The sequence below is a fragment of the Pygoscelis adeliae genome, unplaced genomic scaffold (genome assembly GCF_000699105.1).
Source record: "Pygoscelis adeliae isolate BGI_AS28 unplaced genomic scaffold, ASM69910v1 Scaffold222, whole genome shotgun sequence".
Lineage (NCBI taxonomy): Eukaryota > Metazoa > Chordata > Aves > Sphenisciformes > Spheniscidae > Pygoscelis > Pygoscelis adeliae.
This window is the reverse complement of record NW_008824309.1, coordinates 905,444-930,507: the sequence shown is the minus strand read 5'-3', so window position 1 is coordinate 930,507 and position 25,064 is coordinate 905,444. Positions and strand designations below refer to the sequence as shown.

General features: G+C 42.0%; 1 protein-coding gene across 1 annotated transcript in view; it reads right to left on the bottom strand.

Annotated features, from left to right (window-relative positions):
- The window catches only part of THSD7B (thrombospondin, type I, domain containing 7B), a 282,324-nt gene that overhangs the window by 7,647 nt on the left and 249,613 nt on the right, over positions 1-25,064 (bottom strand). Inside the window, exons 17-24 of the mRNA XM_009318936.1 lie at positions 16,839-16,980; positions 15,298-15,413; positions 14,623-14,740; positions 8,034-8,179; positions 2,179-2,338; positions 1,664-1,837; positions 1,479-1,574; positions 314-396 (exon numbers count right to left, since the gene is read on the bottom strand). Of these exons, the coding sequence (XP_009317211.1) occupies positions 314-396; positions 1,479-1,574; positions 1,664-1,837; positions 2,179-2,338; positions 8,034-8,179; positions 14,623-14,740; positions 15,298-15,413; positions 16,839-16,980 (1,035 nt within the window). The remainder of the gene's footprint in view (positions 1-313; positions 397-1,478; positions 1,575-1,663; positions 1,838-2,178; positions 2,339-8,033; positions 8,180-14,622; positions 14,741-15,297; positions 15,414-16,838; positions 16,981-25,064) is intronic.

The following is a 25,064-nucleotide window of genomic DNA, read 5'->3' as shown; positions in this document are numbered from 1 at the left end:
CATCTCTCTTGCAGAGGTTTACAGTCTGTTTTCTATGGGACAGTACAACAGCATTCAATGAAAATTAAACCAAGAGGTTTAAAACTCCTCCAGAGAACAAAACCAAAATTGTAACGCCACATAAATACGCCATCACTCATTTCTGCAGGTTTATGGTTTCCTTTCAGACTGAAATTCCCACAGTTTCCTCGAGGTGGTACCATGGACACACTAAACTGTTTTCTAGGTCCCGGAACGCATTTAAGATACAGAAGCTAACCGAATAGATTTTGCGGTGTTAATTTCTCCACCACATTCTGCAGCGAGCAATTACCTGTGTGCAGTAGGAGAACGGCTTTCTGCACGCCGGGCTGCAGTGCCGAACTTCCGCAGGTTTCGTCTGAAGAGCACACCCTCCTGTAAAAGAAAATACCGAGTGCCTTCAAGGGTATGTTTTAAAATGTTTTTGACTTGGAACACCAGAGTATAAGAAGTGCTTGCTTGCTTATTTTATATAGCTAAATACTAGTCTATTGAGCACATTAGCATAATATCTGTAGGCCTTGCATTAATTAATTTGCCTTAACAAGGCAAGGAATTATTATCATGCCCATCTTGTTAATGGAGAACAGAGATATACAGATTTAAGCAATTTGCCACAGGCCACATAGGAAGTTGGGGACAGAATCAGGAATTAGATGCAGATCTTCTGTGTCCTCATTAATGTCTTATCTACATAAGACATAATCCACATAACGCCTTTGCCCATCCTCACTTGGGGAAGTCTGTGCTTCTATAGGAATAAAAACATGTCAATGAGTTCTTAACTACTCGGCAACCTTTGCACATAAAACTTTTGTTACTATCTTAACTAGTCATCGTAAATAGAACTAGGTAAGAACATCTGCATTTTCATTTCTACTCTCCTCATTCACCCTGTGCATATTGAGAGACATCCTATGGATGTGCAAGCCCTGCCGCCTTTGCCAGTCTCTCGTGGAGCTTCAAAGTGCTGACCATTTATCTCCCTTCTCATCCTGCGCAGGCAGAATTTGTAGGTCACGGCAACAGCAGGAACCTCACAGCTTGAGTGATTTGAGATTCCTGTGTGTTGAACAGAAGAAGAGGTACAGAAGCTGGGCTCTCCACCACGCGTGTGATGGTCTCTTCTGTTCTCCACGGTTACAGTAAGGTTGCACTAATGGCTGTGCAAGCCAGCCCAGGAAGCCCTTTTAGTACATGTACACTCATTTCTTCCCCTGACCAACCCAACAGTAGGGGCAACTCACCCAAATACTCTCATGTAATGACATGTGTGATGTTGACCTGACAGCAAGGCTGGTGAGCTCCCATCTGTCTTTCCTACACACAAATCCGAACTGAAATTCTGGACGAATTAGGAAGGCTGTCCAACTGCCCCCTGAGCAACTGATGCAGAAGAAGGAAAACCTGGATGGAGACTTCCATTCACAGTTGTGCACGGCAATTTTTGGCTATACCTGTGACATTTATTCCATCTGAGCGCTGACACCACACTGTGCGTACGTTGTCTCGCCAAAGGCTGGTTTTCCACAGGTAGTCGTAACACTCACCTCCTGCAATATCAATACCAGTTAGTCTTCACCTTGCAACAAAACCAGAATAAACTCCTGAACGGGAGGAAGCAGTGCTCTGGCCACGCTACCTGAGCAAGGCCGCGTTTCCATCGCTTGTCCGGAGCAGCTCTCCAGGTTCTCAGGAGACTGAACGATAAATGCCCTGGATCGGGACTGGCGCCCCATTGCCTCGAAGCTCCTGCCATTGATGCAGGTGAGCTCGCAGGAGCTCCACTCTGACCACTCTGTCAGGTGGCAGTCACCTGCACGTTGAAAGAATAAAGCACAGGTTTTCAAAAGGAATCAGCCTTAAAGGATAAGGACAATCTAAGCGTACAACAGCTGTAATAGTGAAATACCCCCAGTTTATCACACAGTGGTATGCATTATTCAAATTTTCTGCTTCATGGGCAATCTCATTTTCTCAAAAAAAAAAAAAAAGTCTTTTTCAGGTGATTTAGAAACAGCAGACTGAGCATTTACCTGATCTGCTGAAGTACAAATTCTTACTACAGCGGCTGACAGTACTCAGAGCTGTGGAAGCATCTCCGTCCCAGACAGCTATCACAGGCAGAAATGCACCTGGACTTTCCAAAGACTTTACCTGGGCAAGGCACAGAGCACGGTAACTGCAGCGCACTCTCTTTCGATGGCAGCTCACCACATAACGCATTTTCTACTGGTTTGGATGTAGCAGGAACAGATGCATCATATACTACACATGTGAGGTTGCGGACTTGCAATCCATCTCCACACTGTCCACCCTACAAAATGACAGAAGGGAACAAAGACACACATTGCTGACGTTAGCAGATGACAGAAGAAACACGGCTGATTCCACCTAAAAAGACTTCAAAAATACAAATTCAGTCTCTGGACTGCAATAGTATCCCCAGCAATGGGAACACAGATTGTCGTGGTTTAACCTCAGTCGGCAACTGAGCACCACGCAGCCGCTCGCTCACTCCTCGCCCCCCCCATGGTGGGATGGGGGAGAGAATTGGAAGAGTAAAAGTGAGAAAAACTCGTGGGTTGAGATAAGAACAGTTTAATAATGGAAATAAAATAACAACAACAACAATAATAATAATGTAATAATAATAATAATAATAATAATAATAATAATATTATTATACAAAGCAAGTGATGCACAGTGCAATTGCTCACCACCCGCCGACCGATGCCCAGCCAGTCCCCGAGCAGCGGCCCCCCCGGCCAGCTTCCCCCAGTTTATGTACTGAGCATGACGTCCCACCTCCAGCTTCTTGTGCACCCCCAGCCTTCTCAGTCGGTAGAGCATGGGAAGCTGAAAAGTCCTTGGCTAGTGTAAGCACTGCTCAGCAACAACTAAAACATCGGTGTGTTATCAACTTTGTTCTCACCCTAAATCCAAAACACAGCACTGTACCAGCTACCAGGAAGGAAATTAACTCTATCCCTGCCGAAACCAGGACACAGATGGAGATCTCCGCTGTACACATCTCTACAGAAGCTCAGAGGTAGGGGTAGAGCCACATGTAACCAGGAGAAGAGGTCGGTACCACAGAAGATTAATACTGTCTTTGCGCTTGGCCCTTCACACCTTTACCTAGAGCTAGTGAATTTACTGATTCTTAAGAAGTGCCCAGTTAAATGAACACAAATTTTTGGCTTCTCTAAAAAGGCCAAGAGCCGAGCCTGCCCATAAGGAACGGAGATTTCCACTCACCTCCTTTGATGATACAGCCCAATAGGACCGCTTACGTGGTTTAAACCCCGCAACAGCAAAAATCCTCCGGCACACTTAATTAGACTGCAAGGGTTATTGCGCACTAGGCTGTTTGTGTAATTTCTTAAAGGGAGCTATTGGTTCTGGAGTAGGAAGAGATGACCAACTCGTGTCACATACTCTACCAACACATCACCCAAAGTCAGCCATCGCCTGTTAGCACTGAACCCCATTTCAACAAGCAATAGGAGGCTCCATCTGAGCCATTACACGCTCGTCAGCCCAGTTCTGAAAAACTTAGCCATACACCAAACTACTTGCCGAAGAAGACTTCCTTTACCGGAAAATCAATATTGTTTGGCTAAAGCGATGATCAAGGGCTGAGGATGCTGTAAGAACTGAAGCACTGAGGCTATTTCTAGAGGCTGGAGTTGTTTCATTCTCATCCGAAAAAGAGAGCTGCAATGATGTTTGAGGTGCACACCTTAAACCTGCGTGATGCTTTATGAACTCGCGCCTGAAGGCTTGCGGAAATGGCACTTCACAAAATTCAGTAAATAAAACTCAAGAAGAAGGATGAAACATTGCTTTTATATAACCAAGGGAAGTGTTCTTTTGGATCACTTGGCAGTGGATTCTTTTAAAATAATGGACTTCATCTGCAGAGCAGAATGGCTCCTACCGAGTGCATTCATCCAGCAGTGTGCGTGCTAGCAGGAACGGCTCTCTCGCATACACCTGGTAGCTTTTTCATTCTCTCCATCCCTTCTGTTGCAGACCCACAATGAAATGGAAATAAGAGCATACCTAGCTGGATTTAGAGCAGTTGCTAACCAAAAGCATCTCAGTGTGTTAGTGTAGATTTACTACACGCAGCCAGATTTCAAGTTTTTAACACCGTGTTTCACTTTAGTCAGTATGTAACTTACTGTTCTAAATTACTGTTTCACCACTGAAGCCTCTATTGCGGTCTGAGATTAATGGGGTGTGAATAACTCATGCAGCTGTCAATTGGGTTAGAGCTCTTAGAAATGGCTGGTGGAAACAGAAGATGATGTGGAGAAAATTCTCGGGGGAAACAGGCACTAATCAAACTGCAGTGTATTTCCAGCTCAAAGTGGCTCAGGGAATGCCTAAAGATTACTGGAAAGGACAAAAAAAAGTTTTTAAAAAGATACTTATTCTTGTATAAACAATATATAGGTACTTATATACATATCAATATATAAATAGTTATATGAATACTGAGATCTACATATAAATAATAGGTGAAAACAATACATTTTTTTTGGTACAGCAGTCTCCACTATAAAAGTCCACACGCAACATTCTTCATTCTCCTATCATGCAATATTGGAAATACATTCATATTTTCCAATGTTTAGAATAAAAAATAAATAGAAACCATGGACTCTCAAACAATTCCAAAGATAAAAGTTTGCTTTTTAATAGTGGCTTCCATTTCCTTGCTTTCTTTCAAGACCAGCAATGTGTTTTTACAATCTATTGGATGCACTTAAAAGATAAAATGTCATCCTGTCATTTATAGAGGGAGATGTTTTTTGGTATATTTGGCAAGGTCATAAGCAATGCCGGAGCACCGCATTAACTTCCTTATCATCTTAAAAATTATTCATGTCCTCAAAATTATACATTTGAAGATCTAATTAATAGGTGTGGAATCAGTGGAAGTTTGCTGCAGTAATGGCACACTGAGGATGCAGGGAATAGCTGCTAATCAGAGGAGAACTGCCGAGGAGATGATCACATATTCAAAATGCGGGGATCAAATCTGTATTGTAAATGCTCTTCCTTGGAAGATGTGGTCATCTGAGGTTTGCCTAGAACCAGGATTTGCCTCTTGAGTGATGAGCTCCTGGCAGGAAATATGCGTGGATTTGACTTCCAGAGGGGATTTCCCCCATTTGGCTGCAAAAATTTCTACGCTGACCCTATGAGGATGCAAAGCCCACCCTGGGTCCCCTAAATACAGCCTGGAGGTACGGGCCCCTCCAGGAGCACCTGCACGGAGCCTCCACCTCTCACCCCCCTCACCCCAACCGACCACCCGTAAAATAAGGAGAAGGTTTACACCAGGACCGTGTTTTGACAGCCAGGTTTCTTTTGAATTGGCCAACTTGCTAACAGCATCTGCACAAACCTCCTCTCATGTCACCCTCCGATACTTTCCACATATAACACGCTAATAAGACAAGAGATAACAGTCCTAACGAGATGCTTTGCCCAGACGTGCCTTTAAGAAAAGTTTTCCCTTTTCAGCTTTTACTGGGGTTCATGTGTGTTCACAATTATTTCAGGTAAAGAGTTGACTGGGCAATGCTTTCACAGGTTGATGAGCATTTAATCAGGTAAAAGTCTTCTCTAATGAGGAAGCGTTGCGTGACCACATTTAAGGGAGTGCTTTTAAAACACGTTAGAAAGGAAGGGTTCTTAGCCTTCTTATGAATGTTAGGCAGCTAGTGCTTGATAATGTCTAGCTACTTCATTTATATTCCTTTAATGGAAAAATTATGAACAGTGTCAGCCCCTGCTAATTTTTTTTTTTTTTTTAAGCTAATCAGGGTAAACCCACTTCAACTCCAGTAGGAAAATGATTAATGTAATGTAACCCTTTAAGATTAGGTGTATCGACCATTTCCCAAGTTCTGCATCCCTCTGAATGCAACAGAAATGCCCGCCGCCCGCCGGAGGTGCCTGTGACATGTGTAATTACCTGGAGAGCAATGCACTGATTTCCGTACTGTGAAAATCAGCAATACAGAACACTTAGTGGGCTCTACTCCTAAACATGCAGACACCTCTAATTATTCACATGAAGTCAATTTAGCATAAAATAGTCCTTCTACAATTAAGGAAAGCAGTCTCAGTTATCTCATAATACAAGGAGAAAATATTTTAGCCTTATAATTAATTATCCTGTTTATATTATTACAGGAAGACACTTTCACAATATGCATTTTGGTCTTACCATAGGATGCATTTACCTTATTTCACAAAGCATCCTTGAAAACAGGACTTCTGAAAGCTTTCTTTAGAAAGTAAGCTTAAGCTTCTTTTCCAGTAGAGCACAGGAATAAATCACTCTGTATTTATGAACGACATTTAATTCCTAAGCACCTCATTAAAGAGAAGTGAACACAAATAAAATGGCTCCTCTCCAAAACACAACAAAGGGTAGAGAAACTACATTGCAGTAATTTAAGGAGAGAAGCAGGCTCTATCTCACTGAAAGCGCGGGGTGATATCTGGGTTAGGGAAGGTTGTGATTACTTGCTCTGAGCTGAAATTTAGCTGGGTTCTGGATGCACACACTTTTAATCTGCACGATGCGTTATTTATCTGGAGTATGCCAGGGCGTTAATTCAGCTTCACTGCTAATTCTTTTATCAGCTATGTTAGCTCCTACGGTTGAAGGTCTCTTCCCTAATGTTTAACAGAATTTGCTTACGTTAGCTGGACAAAATATCAGCTGATGTTATCATTTTGTTATATTTATTTTATACATAAATAAATACTGACTGCACTACATACAAGGACCATATTCACATCACTAGTTGCAATGAGTTGCTGTTCATTATATAAAATATAAATATATTTCTGTTTCTCTGGTCTTGGACTGTCCAAAGACTGTCACGCTCCAGATTTCATTTGCGAAAAACCTGGGAAAATTCTGGGTATCTCTTCTGCCACACGCAGTATTCGCTACACGTCCACCTACCGCATCTAGAAACTGAGTAGGTGTTCAAGGTATTTGCAGTGTGGTAGAGGGCAGAGCAGAAAACACAAGGGATGTGTCTTTACATGTGTTTTTAGCTTCAATCCCCTACACGGTATAACGTGGAGAAGCAGCCACAGATCCACGCAGAGGTCCTGTCCCCTGGGACCAGACTGGGCGCTTTTCCACCCCAACCACACTTCTCCCACCACCATCTCAGCCAGGTTTAAGCAGCCTGAGTGGACTTCACTCTGCCTGAGAAATTTCAGTGCGAAAGATTCACCTCTGCTTAAACTGGGTTACCGACTAATACGTTTTAATATTGCAAATGTGATCTAACAGATAAGGAGAAAAGAAAAAGCATAGAGGGGGGAAAAAAAGTCAATTCAAGCCTGATGCAAGTCACTGGCAGTGAAAAAACGACGGCTCCAGCGCTGAGCAGGGGTGCCGACCGCAGGTACAGCACACCGCAACTGAATCCAGCCTTTTTTAGATCATGAAAAAGATAGCCAGGCTAAGGAGGAAGTACAAACCAGCACTTCATACAACAACTCACACTATTGTACCTTGTGGGGAAAGACCTGCTATACAGTACTTAAAAAAAAAAAAAAAGGAAAAAAACCTATAAAAAAGACTAAGCTCTCATGAAATCTAGTGTATTTATTTTCTTGTTAGAATTATTTTATATAACTAAATTATAGGTCACCATGACTATGGCCACTCAGGCACATTTACTCCATAGATCTCCTTTGATACCTCTATAAGCTCGCGGTACCTGAACCCGTATCGTTATAAATCACTGCTGATGGCTGGAAGATGAGGCGCAGAGGCTGACCGCTCCTGACCTTCCCCTGCTTTCCTACAAATCTTACCAGCGCCTTCAACGGCCATAGAGACGCCTCTGACCCGCGAATGGCAGCCTCAATCAATTCTGCCGTGTAACGATGATTTTTGTCGTTGACCCCGGCCGTGGGGAACCCGAGGAGCCCTCGGGGAGCGCTGGGGAAAGCCGTACCTGGACTCTGCAGGGAGACCACGGGCCCAGCAGCCAGCTGTAGCAGGGCTTCACCGGGCAGCTCCTGTGCTGGGTGAGCTGCTCTGGGCAGGGTCTGCCCTCGCCCGCTGCCCGCAGGACCACCGAGCGCCCACGCACCATCTGGCCTAGGCGAGGGGAGAAGACAGGACACGGTGAAGGAGACCCGGAGAAAGCAAGAAAGGCAGATTTTGTGATTTATCATTATTCCTAGTTCATTTTCCACCACTAAAATCTGTTTAAAAAGCAATTAATTGGGAAGACAGTTTGGATAATATGGATGCAATTATTAAATCTAAGAGATGCAGTCACTGATGTTTTCAAACACAGTTTTTAAACACAGTTTTGTATGTTTTCCAAATATATTATTTGTTTATGCAACACATTTAAATACTTGATTAAATCCTGATTATTAACTATGACAAGAAAATAATTCCTATGGCAGCATCATTTCTAACGTTAGACATTCAATATGTTTCCAGAGATTTTTAACAAATGAAATTTTCTTTTTATGAGCAATTATGTGCATCTAATTTGAAAACTGCAAACATTCTAAGTGGCTATTACCGTCCATAACCACTTCTGCCATTTCCATTAAAATCCTATTTATTATTGGTGAAAACTTCTTCAGCCACTGAATGGAAAAAGCAATTATGTTACTACTTTTGAAATAATAAAACTGAATACATTCATTAAAGCTACAGCAATTCCGTTTCCATCTCCTTTGCTGTGCCTTTACTTCCAGGAATGTTTTCACTCAAAATGTTTCAATTAGAATCCCGGCTCCAATTAAAAAGAGCAGTGGAAAAGAAAAGCCCTTATGCAACAGGATGCGCAAGATTGTGCTGGGGATAAGATTTTTGCCTTGACTTTCAACAGGCGTGGATTCGAGAGGCAGTAAGTAATAAGGGCACACACATGCAACAAGACAGATGCGAGCCGCAATTCCTAACTCGCTGAGAAGGAAAGAGAGAATGTGTTGCGGTGGAGCACTCCCATTTGTATCGCAGTCGTTCAGCTGCAATCGTGAGTAGGGGGGAGTCCGGGGGGGAAGCAAACACCCCTGTGAAGTGGGGAGGCTGCGATATTCAGCCGGATCCTTCTCCCAGCTATTTATGTACGTGCTTTTTAATTAACGGTACCGCAGCTGGGTTTAAGGTACATCTCTAATAACTGTCATCGTGACTGTCTACGGAGCAGGGTTTCCAAAAACATTTTAGCAAATAAAAATTAAAAGCAGACACACCTGAAAAAGCTACTGATGGATACCTTAGCAAGCTCTCTTACCTTTACAATGCTATTCCCTTGCTCTGACTCATTGAATTCCATTTTTAAAGCCATTTAAACCAATTTTAAGACTTCTTCCTTTTTCAATTCTAATCCCCTGGACCTGGGGAGTTTGTAACAGAAGCGATGGTAAAAGCTCTTATCCACATGACTGTGCATTCAGCCATCACGGAATCAGATACATTAGGAGGTGGAAAAAAATCCTACCAGCTGAGAGGAAAGGAAAGGTAAGAAACTCCTGCAGTTCACCGGGGCTCAGAGCGAGGGAAGAGAAACCCCCCAGCCCGCTGCCGGCAAACCCCACCGCAGCCCTCCCCTGCCCAACCGGCCAAAATTGGCTGTTTCTTCCTCCCCAGTAATGGACCAAATTTGCCGGATTCTTCTTACTTCTGAATGCTGTGAACTGGTAAGGAATGGAAAAGGCTCTTTGGGAAACCGTGGGAAGCCCGTGGCTGTGGGGTTTTCGGGATGCCCTGGGGCAGGCGGCTCGCCCGGGCCAGGGAGCTCTGCGGCCCTCGCCAGGCTCGAGCTCCCGAAACGGCAGCTACAGAAAAGGAGATCTCCTAAGCTTAAAAGATCTGATTTCATTAGGAGGGACTTGAAAGCCTGAAGCATTCATCAAGCTATTTTAATTAAAGAAATAACTTCCTTTCGTACACTCTGTTTAACATCTTTCTAGCAAAATGTAAACGGGAAGATCATTGAATAGAAAACACGATTTTCCTTTTAAGAGGAATTAACAACCGTTCTGTATTTATTTACATTTTATTTTCCTACAGTTGGTTATCCAAACCATTTAAACTCACTACATTCCTAATGGTCAGCTGGTGCTTGACTCATTTAGTCTAACACTTTCTTTTTATACTGTGAATAAATCATCGAAGAAAGAAATTTTGTTGAAATCTTTCTTTGCACAATCACTGTAGTGAGTTTCTTAAAGCTCTGATTTTTTTTTTCTCACTCCATAAATATTATCTAGGTGCCCAGTTACCACTCAAGTAGCAGACAAATTCTCCATCTTTACTTTTTAAATACCTAAATACCTTTAAATATCTTTTGCTGCCTATGGAGAATAGAATCTCACTGCATCTGAAATTATTTTTCTGCCAATACAAACTCTGGAAGAGTCAAAGCAATCCTAGGTGTTTCTTTAATTTCCCAATGAATTTTTCTTTAATTTCCTCATGAATTGGCCACATCTGTTTCCTCTGCTCTGCAGTGTTGAATGATACGAAAATAAAGACAGAAAGTGTGCTGAAAATTGAAAGTAAGTATTTCTTCATGTCCTCAAATTTGCCATTAGTTTTGAAAGGAGGAAAAAAGAGGCTAGGTCTTGTTAATGTTGGTCACTTAAAATCCTGTTTTGCATCAGCAGCTAAAATTTCATCTTAGAAACATAGGATCATATTTTCAAATCAGAAGAATAACATTTTTTAGCCCCCAAAAATCTTGCCATTCTTTGCATTTTATCCCCACAAAGTGATGTGTCGCAGCTGAAACTAAGATGGTTAAAACTCCTGCTAGAGTTCATCCCAGTCAAAATTACTGACACGTCGTTACCTGTTTGATGAGCGTGAGCAGAGCATATAAAACACAACCCTATCAAGCAACTGCAAGACCAGAGCAGGGATCAAGTTACTTAAATACAGCCCCGGAGGCCAGGTTAGGTCAAGTCACAAGCAAAGGGGACTGGTGATAAATGGGGCTTTTTCATCTACTTCCCATTGCCAGTCCCACCAGCCACAGCTCTGGGAGAGCTTTTGGTGGCCCCTCTTCCAGCAATGCCTCCCAGCACCATCAAACCAGAGCTTAACGAGTTTGAGTAGCGAGCGAGAAAAAGTCACCGAAGTTTCCTCTTCAGAAGGCAAAACCAAAAATGTTTTCCCAACTTGGTGATGAATCAGTGAAAAATGTAACCACCACCCCACAAGTCGGGCACATCCTTGTCCCCCTCATTTCTGACCCACGGGTCAGTCTGGCGTTGGGGTGCACATCTCTGCAATTCGCTACGGTCTCTTCTGGGCTCTGAGGATTGAGCAAGGCACAGCAGCGCGTTCAACCCTGGGTAACTCAGGTTAAGTCCCATCATTTATCTGATGAAGTCAGCTTTGTAAGTGGCAAAGCATGGGTTTAGGTGTTCTGATACTATTTAGCACTCCTGTTAGACAACTTGGGAGAAATCATACGCGATTGGAAAACGTTTACGCAGAAAAATTCAGCATCCTCGTGTATTCATTTGCCTTAACAAAGGAAATACAATTTGCTGGGAATTATCCATAGCAAAAATCTTTCCACTAACTTTGATTCAGGCCGTGGGAGCATCATCCATTAACACAGTACTATACATCTTTTCATAGCAGTACAGCAACTGATATGAGGAACCCTAATATATAACCCAATGTCAGCCTAAAGCCCTAGCCAGCATCCCAAACAGATGCTGCCCAGAACTACAGCTGCAACAGAAAAATATCAGTTACACATCTCCGTAGGCTCAGCGCAGGCAGGAAAGAGAGATCTACTTTACTCATCATTTATAAAAATCAATATATTCGCCTTTGGCTGCTGCGTACCAGAACCATATTAGCTGTCAGTGCCACAGCAGCACCACTTCATGTTTAAATGCATTGTTCCATAAAATAAAACCGTAGCAAGAGAAAGGTACCATCCATTAAAATATATCACAGCAAACTGTTACTGGAAGAGATGAACAGAATAAAAATGTGAGCAACGATGCCCGAGTTAAGAAACACGTGAAAACGTAAATCCAGCAACACTAAATTTTGATCTGAATGATACTTAAATTATGTTTCTCTTTGAAGTCATTTATGGTACTTCAGCAGGCCCTTCACACGCTTTCCAAGAAAAGCCAAAAAAGCAGAATATTATTGTGAGCGGAGCCAGTAACGGTGTGTACAACTCATTTGCTGTGAATTATTTCTGAGAACCGTGCACCTAAGTCCTACATTTCAGCTGTATCAAATAGTGGGCAATTACTTATTTGGCAAAGGGAAGCCGAATCAGTGTTTACTACAGCCAATTCCCACAGCTCATTTATTGTCATCCTTTGGTTTTCCCTGTCTAATTGGAGGCTTCATCCTATTCTCACAAATGCCTGTGAGAAACTTATGATGATTTCAAAGGTATTGCCGTCTGTGAACCTTCGGGTAGGAAACCCTCACTGTATTCATCTGTGAAGTACCACCAGTAGATGAATACATAATTAACGTCTTCTCTGTTAATACCATCATCAAGTAGTATTTATAACCAACTGGAACTCGGTGAAGAAGCTGAAATGACGGTGTTTCTGCTGTTGGAACCACACAAAGGCCATGGCCGCAGGACTGGTGCCAAGGTCCCTCCATCACGGATGTTTGGTACCGGTGTAGCTCCACGCTTGATGGTTGCTGCAGCAAAACTCAGATCAGGACTGGGGCTGCAGTAAAATAAACCATGCGTTCGGAATAGCTTGGATGCGAAGTACTTTTGTTTCATTGATGCTCCTGCTTTGGAATGAGATTCAGAAGACTTTCGGGTCCCTGCAAAGCTATTCAAATGATAGACCAGGACCGAGCAAAACTTGGCTTCCTTATGATACAATTTTTAAGACTTTCCCAGCTGCTTAGCTGCCGAAGGTTCACAAAACAGCATCTCCAGCTTTTAAATCGTACACGTCTATGTCCTGAACTGTATTAGCCCGCTCTCTCGCTAGCAGTACAACAGAGTTATGATCTCTGAGGACCAGAAGATGACCCATAGACTGAGCTGAGCTTGGGCTTGACTGTGTGGTTCAAGTAGCCTTAATGAGGTTTGGCACCTACAGCCAGGACACTCCCTGGAAGAGCTGAGGTCTGCTTCGACAGGGCACGGATGTTTCCAGTTTTCCTCTGCAGAAGCCCAGCTCTGATTTAGGACATGAAGTAACTGGTTGCTCCTTACATGCATTGGGAACCATCAGCTCTTTAACCAGTCTCAGGATTTTCATAAGCATTTCAGGATCAGGAACGCGAGATGTACCTTTACTCGACTACGTCCCTTTGCAGACTACGCAATGTAAGAGCTCAGGACAAAAAAACCTTCAGGAATTATACAGGATGAGCTGCTCCTTTAGCAGGCTAAAAGCCACAAAGAAGTTATGACTTGCTTTTGCACATGTAGCTCTGTTTATTTTAGTAAGTGATTGAATACGCAAAAAAATAATTTAAGTGCATTCAGCAACATCAGCATTAACACTCCAAAATGGATTTTGAAGAAAAAATAAAATTTGGAATTAATAGTATTCCTAGTGTGTTGTTGTTAAAATACTGTCCATGAATTATTCATTTCTGTTAAGAAAGCACTACTGTACAAAAGGGCTAAAAGCTCAGCAAAGAAAGAACACCACTAATCCAAATATTAAGCTTTTCCTGTAACATGCTTTGATCTCCAAAATCCATCTGAAGGAATCACTTTATGGAAGTTAAGAGCTTTTTTCTTTTTGACCTTAAGTGAATTTGATTCAAATATACATTATGGCTCGCGAATCTTACAGACTGTACATCTAATGTGCATCAGAAGCCTGGGAAATAATGTCACAAGCTTATTTTGAATAAAAGCTTCAACACATTTCCTCATGTCAATACTCAAAGGGTTTTAAAAATCATACAAAGTTTTAAAAAAAGGTTCTAATCCTTTCACTTTTTGTATGCTGGGTAGCATAACTGGCTATAGAAAACCTCGCTGAAGTTACTGGAGTCATACATGTATTAAGGGACCTGCGGATACAAGATGGAGACAGAGGCAGGCATATACTAAATGATGAAAAATAGTCCTCGTGCTTTTTCTTCAATGGGATGTAATGATGTTACTAAAAGTACTTTCATCAGAGGATTTGTGTTTAGTTATTTATCCATTTCTTAAGAATCCTGTAACTCTCCCCAGCTCTTCGCTAGCTCTACGTACTCCTCCTGCCTCTGGGGTTAATGTTTCCTATGACTGAATTCTGAGAGTTTGAATTAATTAATAAAACAATCCTCTGGGCATCTGTCCACTTGGCTTCCTAAATTGCATTTTTCACTTTTGAGTACTTTGAAAATAGTCTGCTTTGTTCAAAAAAACCTAACACCTCCAGACCTCGAGAGTGTCAAAAATCACCTCTGAAGGGTTTGGTGCAGCTCGGGGCAATCCCTGTGCTCTGTACCCCTGCTCAGGGGCTGCGTAAGCCCTTCTGGGACTGGGGGTCCCATCTGCACTGCATTGCTGAGGTGTGGAGGGGGGGAAGGGGGCAGGAGGGCAGGTGGGGACTCACCGCCAGCGCCACACGTGTGGGAGCACTGCGACCAGGCTGACCACGCCGAGAGCCGGCAGTCCACCGCGCACCCCACCACGCACCGACTGCTCGTCTGCACGGGCTTCTCCAGGCGAAGCTGTGAGATGACAAGGAAACACAGGCGTCAGGCTCCCCAGGCCCCCCCAGCCACCTCCTGCCACGGCTGGGCACCAAGTCAGGAAACCGAAAATTGGCAGCGGCTCCAGTGGGATGCCAAGGTTGTTGCTGACAGGGAGTTTTCCCGAGGGTGCAATTGGTGAAAGCAGTTTCAGCGTTGAAGCATTTCACGTCTACGAGTCCCTCAGTGTTTGGGTCTTACTCTTGAAAGGACAATCCCAAACTTCTAGTAGGGCACAATCTCCCTGGTGGCCAGCTTTGTTGGAGCCATGGTGCAGGGTCTATAGCTCTGCCCCATGTGTGCTACTCCAACCCCAAAACCTCCCATTTGAGTCAAGGAGCGATACCACCCATTAACACCCCGGGGATGCTTTTGTTCCCCAAAGCACCCAACTGCTGTGCTCCCAGCACCGAACACAGCTTCTCCACCACCCATGGACAGTGTCTCGGTGCAGATGAGAAGGCACCGGCTTTCTAGAAACGAAATGAACCTCTGGGCGTTTCCCTGCCCCCCTCACACGCGTGTGCCATCCTCACCCGCTGGCAGAGCTGCGTGCTGACGGTGGCCCCGTCGCTGCGCCGGCAGCTCAGGAGACGATGCCGCTGTCCGTGCCCGCAGGTGGCATTGGCACCCAGCTGGCACGGGCTCCAGCCTGCAGACAGAAAGCAAAGGACGCAGTGCAGCGGGTCGCGGCCGTCATCCTGTTTTCACACCTTTTTACTCAACACGCGGGTTACCTTCCCCTAACGCAGCGCTTCCCCAGGTCAGGGCATCCCAAACCCAAAACCAACCCACACAAAAGAAAGTTGCTCTTAAAACCAAGCAAGTCTCGGAGGAGAAACTCCCGACTTTGCACTCAGATATCCCCTTAACGAAACCGAGACCTCAGAGCGCGCAGAAAACTGTTGAACGCTGATAAAGCGTATCAGTTCAACGCAGTTGGCGCATTTACAAGACTGTATTGTCTGAAGTAAAATTTCACTTTGATAAAGTAGCTGGGGAAGTTTCTGAAGGGTAACTCTGGTTTAACCTATTTCTTGTCTCAAGGCAAAGCTTTCCATTATTTAAAACTAAGACTTAATACTCGTGAAATAAAAACAGTATTTCTAGTAGAAGAAAATTCGTATCTTTTTACTTGTCTGAAATGGTGACGATCAGAATACAACTAAACTAAAATAAGCCTTAAAACACCATTTAAAATAAACAAAAAAGGATAACACAAACAACAAAAATTTCCATACACCACCAACGAATAGGAAGCATACAAGAAGAAAACCTATTACTTTGTATCTTCCACCTCTGATAAACATGAACACATAAATGTTCTGCATTTCTGAAATGCGATGATAAAAAAGGCATCGTCCTGCTGCCTGTGTGTTTCTAGGGCTTTTATTTCAAACAGGATGAGTTTATACTCAGATATAACATTTTCTCCTGCTTTGTTCTCCCCTCCCATCAGCCCCCAAACTCCTCTCTCTGCCTTTCTCATTTATCCGAGCTGGTCAAAACAAAAGGAATTTTTCCTCTTTTTTTTTTTTTTTTTTGTTAGTTTGTTTGCAACAGATCTAATTGCTTCTAAGGTCCTAAATAATGCATTTTGCTCTGAATATCCTATGCCCACCCATATAACCCATATTTGCCTTCAAACCAGACTTTTGTTGGTATTATTGGCTTCACCGGAATCACACAGATGATACTCTTTTACGTGGAATTTTGTAATTAATTCTGTTGATAACCCACCAAAAAGAAGAGATCCCATTTAACCTCTTTTATTTCCAGTGTACCTGCAATGACGACTTAAAGTAAAAATTGTGCGTTTGTCCACTAACCTGTGGACCAAAAAAAATGTAGACATGTAACTAACTTTAGTGAAATCAGTGATGTCTACGCATAACTCTTTTAGTGTCAAGGCTTTAACCAACACCACAAGCAAATATAACTGAAAACACAACTGGAGAAAGCCTTTAAGGAGCCGAATCTTTTATGCAAAGATATTTGGAAAAGCAGAACATCAATTTAATGTATGTTGTAATTGGTGTCACTTCCTGCTAAGAGTATATTGGAAAGGTCTACCTACCTGTTAGATTGTACTGATACTGGAAGCAATTCTGGTTAAGAATGCATGGCTTCATTTGTGAATCTTCAGGGCAGGGCTTTGTATTGATAGAAGACCTTAGCACTTGTCGAGTTCGGGTTTGCATAATATTCGGATCACACACCTATATACAAAAGTGATGGACAGTACAAGAGACCCTAGTAAATCATACAGACACCGAGCGCCTGGGGTTGCTACATGCACACCCACGGCCATGCCGAGGTACGGTACAATCACGCTCCTGTTCTAGATACTTAAAAGCATATGAGGAAAAGAAATGTGGTTCAAAGGTAAAAATCCAATATTACTAAAAGTCATCTTTTGTCCACCCTGATTTGGCTGTTTTAGGCACTCCTATACTATTTATTTCCATAACTTTTTGTAAGGATCCTTGGGGGACGACGAGATAAAGACCGTGCCGTTTTGCTGTGCTCTATTCTCCGCCTCTTCCCAAGATTTCTAGTAAAATGCCACAGTACTGAATAATGGGACAGGATTTCTGGCACAATTAATGCATTTTTAAGTAATAACTGATGTTACAGCAAAGCTTTCATTTCTAGGAAGGACATTTGTAATTACGTATCAGCTATGATGCTGACAAGAAGACAGGGTGACTTTTTGAAGTATGTGATACAAATACTGATGGCCAACTGCCTATAAACCAGGATTTGCTTGTTTACATTTTCATGTGAATATCAACCAACTGAGGCCGGTTTTCATTTGCATTTGTACATCACAGGCACGAAAACTGTTTGGTTTTAGCAGTCCCCCATCCTCACTCTCTTAGCACTGTGGCACGGGGCTGTTTTGCTTTCCATTTCAGCTGCAGACTTCACAATAGTGACTGAATGTTTTCTGCCTTCCAGGAAAAATCCCCTTTACGTAGAGGAAAGCATCTGCTCATCCCCACAGATCCCCTCCTGCAGCCTCCTGCTTACCCCTCCTCTGCAGAGAGCTCTTCTCTTTGGATGTCGCACGGAGGCGTCACCCGGCCCTGCATTTCTTAAGTTTTTCCCGTGGTTTACTTAATTTGGGGATATAGCATAAGCACTGGTTGGGCCATGCCGTTGCCCTGGGATGACTGTCCCATCCACGTCTCATGCCAAGGGGAACTATTTCAGGAGGAAGGAGTCGCAGTGCCGAAGATTAAATGCCTGTGAGACCGGGCAAGGCTAATCAGTGGTGAAGAGCACTAAGGATTGCTGCTTTGTCTCGTTAAGTGAAATCACAAAAAAGCCTAAAAAAGCTTATTCTGAAGCCAGGGTGATTACTGGAATACGTAACAGCCATTTAGGCTGCAAGGCTGGGACAGAAAAGCAGCCCCAAGGGTAGGGGCTCTGACGCGCTGAAACTCAGCAGAGTTTTCCTGCAATCCAGTACAGAGGGAATGGGTGCGTGGAAGTGGCCGCAGCAAACCTAATGGAAATAAATCCCTATTAAAGGTATTCACAGCCATTTACTGAACAAGATGACCTATTTAATTCCTAACAGTCTCTCAATAGGACTAAAAATTACTCAGGAACAGCAAAGAAAACCAAAAAACCAATGCATGTAGAAATACATTTTCATAAATGCTTGGGAATTTAAAACATGATTTTTCTAGAGAGTACTTTAATTACAAAAAATAACTAACAGTTTAAAACCACAGGCTTATTATCATGCAACGAACTGCCTGCAAACAGTGAACCCTCCATGGGTGAAAACATGGATAATTCCTGTACTGTGAATATTAAAGAGAAACGTAATGGCACTGCAGCATAAATCTAGATCTCAGACTGCTGTAAACTGGATTAGTTGCACAGATGATAGCATAACTAAACAGAATAAAAATCAGGACAAATAGGAAAAAAGTCCGGTCCGGTCTTAAAATACCTTGTCAGGTCCTATTTTCCTTATGCTTACACTATGTGAAGGAAATTCTATTATGTTCTTATTGCTGACACACACCTTGTCAAATCATTTTAAATGGTAATCTTATTTGAATATCTATGGTCATCTAAAATAACCAATTGCTCTTAATTATCTGAAAATTAAACCTAGGCTAAGTGTTTACCAATACTTTACTGCCTTTTCCACAAGTAATCCGATTGTTCATCCTAACAACTAACACTAATAACTTAAATCATTTGCCAATAAAACAAAACAAATAAAAGAAACAAAAAAAAAATCAAAGAAGGTATCTCAGTAGCTACTCCTAATTAATGTTTCTCTGCATTATGTTACCAAAGGGAAAAAAAAAAATCAATGAATGCTGTGAAAGAAGTTATGCCTGTGCCATCTCAGAAATACCTGCTTTTGCTCCCTTCAAAATAAGAACCTGCAGACAGAAAATATGCATCGTTTGTAGGTAAGTAACTTCTTTTATTAAAATAGTATTTTTCCCCCCATCTAGCGTGCACCCCATTGTGCTCCATTACAGGGCACTGACTCAGCCCAGCGCTGCACACGCTGTCATACAGCCACCCGGGTTTCCTGGCTAGCAGGACCATTCTCCTTCTCAGATGTCCTCCTGGTGGGCAGCAGACCAGTTTAACAGCCGTGACTCAAACAGGTCAAAGTCTATCTTGTGTTTGCCAGGATCCAAATAAACGGCCAGCTTACCGCAGCTCTGAGGCTGGCATTCTCACTGTGCTGATGAGCCATGTTGTTCAGAAGCCAGACCTGATGCGATAAGCTCCCCACTTTTACTAGCTCTGAATAATAAAGAATCTCCGTAGGAAAAGCGTTCATTTAATCAAGCTGAGTACACGGGAAACACGCAAAAATTCAAAGTCGGCAAACTGTAACTAATATCCTGTAATATTATTTGTTGAATTTCTCTTTATGTCAATTGATAAGTCAATTTAGTTTTATAATTGATTTTCTGGCCTTACTCTTTCAAGTTAACGATGTAAAAAATTGAGCCAAATATATATGGAACTGAATAAGCGGCAGGAGGGAATGACTTGCAAAGAAAAAGATGAAAGCTGGGATTTTCAAAGGAGCAAGACTGAGCTGAGTATCCAGCTACCCTGGAATCTCAATGGGCTTGGGTGCACAACTCCTGCAGGACCCCTCCAAAATCCCAGGCTGGAAAAATTAAATATTTACGACGCGGCAAAGGATGAGGAATGGCTTGGCAGACTCAAAGTCATCAGGGGATGTGAACAGTGGAAGTTAAAGAAGAGAAATTGTTTCCAGTGGGGAGATGCTGAGGGTATTAACAAGCAATACTGGAGAGAAGTGTGTAAGCTGCATAGCAGGAGGAAGATATTATGCCACCATTGTGACCACTGCCATCACTACCCATGGTCTGTATCTAGTCCTGAATTTGGATCTTAAAAAATACTAAAAGAAAAAAACAATCACCACCAATGGCAAATTACATTTTTAGGAAGTAGGACAGAAATAGCAGTCAGCAATATCATAGAAAAGGCAGCAAAAGAAAGAAGTATTACTTGAGTAATTAAAGTAAGAAATTATCACAGAATTAATTAAGATTTGGGCAAGATTAGGGAAGGGGTTGATTCTGAATATTCTCACAAATGAAGAAAATTACAAAAACAACTTGACTCTTCCACACGAAATAATGAAGGTGCCATTCAGATACATGGATCAAGACTGGATCTACTCTACCCCACTAGGAATCCAAATTTCTTATCAGAAGCTCTATAATTTTGGGGGTTTTAAATAAATAAAACCCACTGTGATTCAGCAATCCTTTACTGATATCTTCATTTACAGCTCCTCTCTTCCCACTAAGTGGATGCTACACTTTCAAAGACATTATTTTACTTCCTACTGTTCTGTTAATAACTACTACTTTCACTGATGACAGATTAAGCTTTTTTTTCATTGTTTTTACATTAAGTCAGCCATTACCTCCTGTAAGGTAATCACAACTGGCTCATGCTCAGCATTAGCCAACACTTATTCTACAGTGGAAGCACAAGGAAAGAGGAAAAGGTGCAGCCAACAACACTGTTAAGAGAAAGGCTGGTACATACAACGGAAGCATTCAGTAGTGGGAGTTTAACTTTGACTTGTATTTTTGCGATCACCTCTTTATGGTCATGCGACTTACTTTCATGCCTGTGGTTATAAATCCCGTAACTAGTTTCCATAGTTGGAGAATTTGGCATGTAACAATGGGGTAGAACTGGGCATAGCAGCAAATATCCTTATGCAGAAATTGAAAGCCAAGGCGATAGACTTAGACTGCAATGATTTATTAAGATAGATTTGGGCAGTGTCAAAGCCAGGAGGTGGTTGAACTGAGCGCAATGCAGAACCCGGTGCAGGTGCTGAAGCTCTCCGCATGCACAGACCTCGCTGATCCGTGCCGGGGACCAGATCGAGCAACTCTTGCACAGACCTCACGTAGAGGAACGCGAAAAAGAAGGTGGGGTGAAATTCAGCCTCCTGCTTGGGTCTCAGCTCCAGGGACATCTCCAGCAAACTGCAATGAGAGCAACTCTGGAGACTCGGCACCTTCACCTAATCTTTCCAGAAAACTGAGGCTCTGCTCTGCCAGAGGGCTGGTGCTACCAGGAGGGACAAGTAATTCTTGCTGCAGCCTGGAGACCATCAGAGTTTAGCACCTGCTTAGCAAGTGGAAAACCTTTGCCCAATTTTTGCTTCTATTCTGGACAACTGAAACCCACTTCTGCCATCACCCAGGCTAGAAATAGATTAAAGATTTATGGATCAAAGAAGGATGATGAATATGGGTGCCGATTGGCCATAAATATAAGAGGGGAAACAAGTCCTAAGAAATGGAGGTAGCTGTGATGCACGGAGGTAGAAGGTCAGAGGCCTGGAGAACTCTATGTACCTTCAAGGTTAGGTGCCAACTCAGTTTGGCAGTTAAGTTTTACAGACTATGTTGTTTCTTGGATTTAGTCCAGATTCCTCCTTGATGACTGTAAGCAACGGGGTGTGTAATTCAGGCATGTGTTTCCTTTGGTATCGGTGATAGGAATGGAATTAATTTCTGGATGGAAATAACAACGGGGACCTAACTCAGGTCGCACATTAATAGCCTGCAGCAATAGGACTTCATACACAGACATAATAAGTTTCTTTACGTGTACAGCTATACTGTCTCAGACTACTTTATTGCATTAAATCTCACCATTTCCGTTATCCTTTTCTATGACGTGTGAAAAAGTTGAGCTAGAGACAGGGATCTATAGGCCAGATTATATAAACCACTACAGAAACAAAATATTCTGAAGCAATGAAAGGTACATAAAATGTTAAGGTAGGAATGAATTGGAGTTTTTCCCAAAAGATGATTTAGAAATTATAAAAGCCATCATCTTGATTCTATGGAGGAATTCTTGGCACGATTAACTACTGCATTTTTTAATATTTCTTTTAGCCAATCACATTTTTCCACCATGACCGCTTGTGACTATTTTAAGTTAACGTAAAAAGAGGGACACAAGCATACACAAAGGATGTACCCAGCCTTTGCTCCAGACAATAACAGAACAGCCAATGCACAGAAAGTTTGTTCTGGAAGGAAAGGACATGAAATAAAATAAAACTGGATGGTTATGAATGCTAAGTTCCAGAGTAAGAACTGTTAACATATCACATGTTAATATGCACTATTAGACCTTCTTTGTGATGGATTTTAAAAGCTGTCCATTGATCTAGGCTTTCACATGCATTATTAAGGTTGTAACCCATTAGAGAGCCCTTTAAGCTGTTTAATTTATCAAACAGCTTGTATAATGCATACTGCACTATAAACAGCTGGCCACATTATATTTAACTAGCTATTCATAAGGAAACATACAACCTCAAACTAAGGTAAATGCGTTGGCAGCAACACGATTTGACTCTTTTTAACAGTGCAATGAACCATTATACTGTTCATGCCGATGTGGATGCCTTGTAACAATTTAACAAGCCATTTACAATAACATGAGCAGTCTTTTGAAATGAAAATGCATTTGCATAAATTTTCTTTTTGAGATGTATCTAGGTTCTGAAACCTTATCTCCCTCCATATATAACCATTACTTTTTTTAAAATGATTGTTGATAAAGGTAAGTAAAAACAAAACAATGAATCTAAAAAAATACAGCAGTTACCAACTTTTTGATAAAGCCATACCAAAAAAAATCAAGTCCCAGCTATGCATAAGAAGCACTGTACAGTCTTCCAGAAAAGCCTTGGACCAGCATAATTCTCATGCTTGTCCTGAATAAATTATCTCTTGGGATAGAAATACAACTCTGTGCAGGCTTCATTCCTCAATCCAGTCTCCATACTGCAGGTCCTCTGCCAAACTTACGTATAAAGGTACTAGCCGTGACGAAGACTTCAGTGAGTCCCAACGTCTACACGAGTCCACAATTTCTCTTCCAGTTGGCTCGGGAGGGAAAGCGTTTCCAAACCATAATGACTCCGACTCGCATCTACGATGAAAGTCACTGCAAAACCTGAGAGTCGGATGTATCGCCTGGTGCCACTCTTAATACGGTTATTGCAATATTACACCCCCCCCCCCTCAGATTCAAGAGAATAACAACTCAATTGTCACAAGTCCTGAGCGATGTACATAGCTATTGATCTGTGAGGAAAATGCTCGCTGAAAGAGAGACAGCTGTTCTCACTCACTAGACACATAACCTCCTATAATTAACTAATTTCAGACCTCTCAGAATTAGCTGCTAGAAATGCCAACAGCTGAGGCAAACAAGGAGGCTGCTCCGATCGGCTACAGGGGCTGCAACAGCTATGGCCACAGCAGCAGAGAGCTAACAAAATGCATTTGAGGTGATTATTTCAGGGACTTGTAGCACAACTCGCATATTAACTCTTTTTAAGAATGCTCTGATGAATTCAACTGAAGTCAATTAATTACATTTCCAAGTCAGATGAATACAAAGTCGAGACACTGCAGGTAGTGCATGTTATTTGATCGCTGAATATGTAAGAGAGATGATAGGATTTTGGTTTCCAGATTGTTTAGCTGGGTCTTTGGGCAATCAAGTGATGATGTCTGACTGAACACGCTATTGTAGCTGGAACGAACACGAAATCTCTAAAGCAAAATGCAAGTCAATCTAATTTGCTCATGATTTTTTTTTCAAACTGTTATCTTAAATGGCTTTAAAGCCTTGATATTTAAGTTACGTGGATGTTACGTAACGACAAAGAAGAAAACTTTATGAGTCAAAAAATAGTTTTCAATCAGAGAGAAAACCATTTTGAATTTACTTCTCACAATAGAGAATGTGAGAATAATAGGGAAGCTTTAAATCAGTACTTATGAGTTTCCTGAATCCAGTAAAGAGACAAAAACTCAAAAGTAACCTCAAAGCATTACATTTCAGACGGCTGCATTTCTGGGTCATGGCAAAGTGCCATTAGAGGAAATATTAAAATTTAGCTTTGTGTAGCAATGTTAAATAGCACTATAATCAAGATGTAAAAATTGCAATTCAGTTGGAAAATACACATAAAAGAATTGTGGGAGCATCTGGAATTACTAAAGGCCACCCTAAAAACATAAATATTTAAAAGTAAAAGGGAAATGCGGCCAAAAAAGTTAGAACAAATACAATGTTTTAGCAGAAAGAAGTATTGAAGAATGTACTACCTATTGACAAAGCAGTCGCCACCTTTATGACTCATTGATTGCAACATGATTCAAGACCATTTACTCTCCTGAAAGTGGAAAATTCACATGGGAAGAGTATTGCTACAAGATAAAACCAAGTAATACCCTAGAAAGTATCCAGAGTTCAATGACATATTGACAAAAGGTAAACTGGATAATCTAAAAGGCCTTTTTATATTCAGCTGATAAGTGTTAGTTATTCTGCTATCAGGATAAATTTATTATCAACACTATACAATATGAGCAGAACACCAAAGCGACTGGAAAAGAATTCTCACCTGACCAAAATCTTTGGTAAGTATCTCAAATCAAAGAGACACTCAGGCAAAGATGAGGGTGAAATTGTGGTTGCTCATTTCTTACAAACTAGAATTTGTCAAGTTTCATAAATCCTCTTTATCTCCAGCAAGCCAAACATGACCAGAGATACAGGAAGATTTCCCAGAATGCTCTTTGGCAGCTGCCTCACAAGAGTGCTACAACTAAACGTGTGCCAACTGTTTTGCTATGAAATGTAAATGCGCTTGAAAAAGAGCAGCCAGGATGGCTGCCACGTTGGGCGCCAAAAAGGACTGTCGTGGTTTAACCTC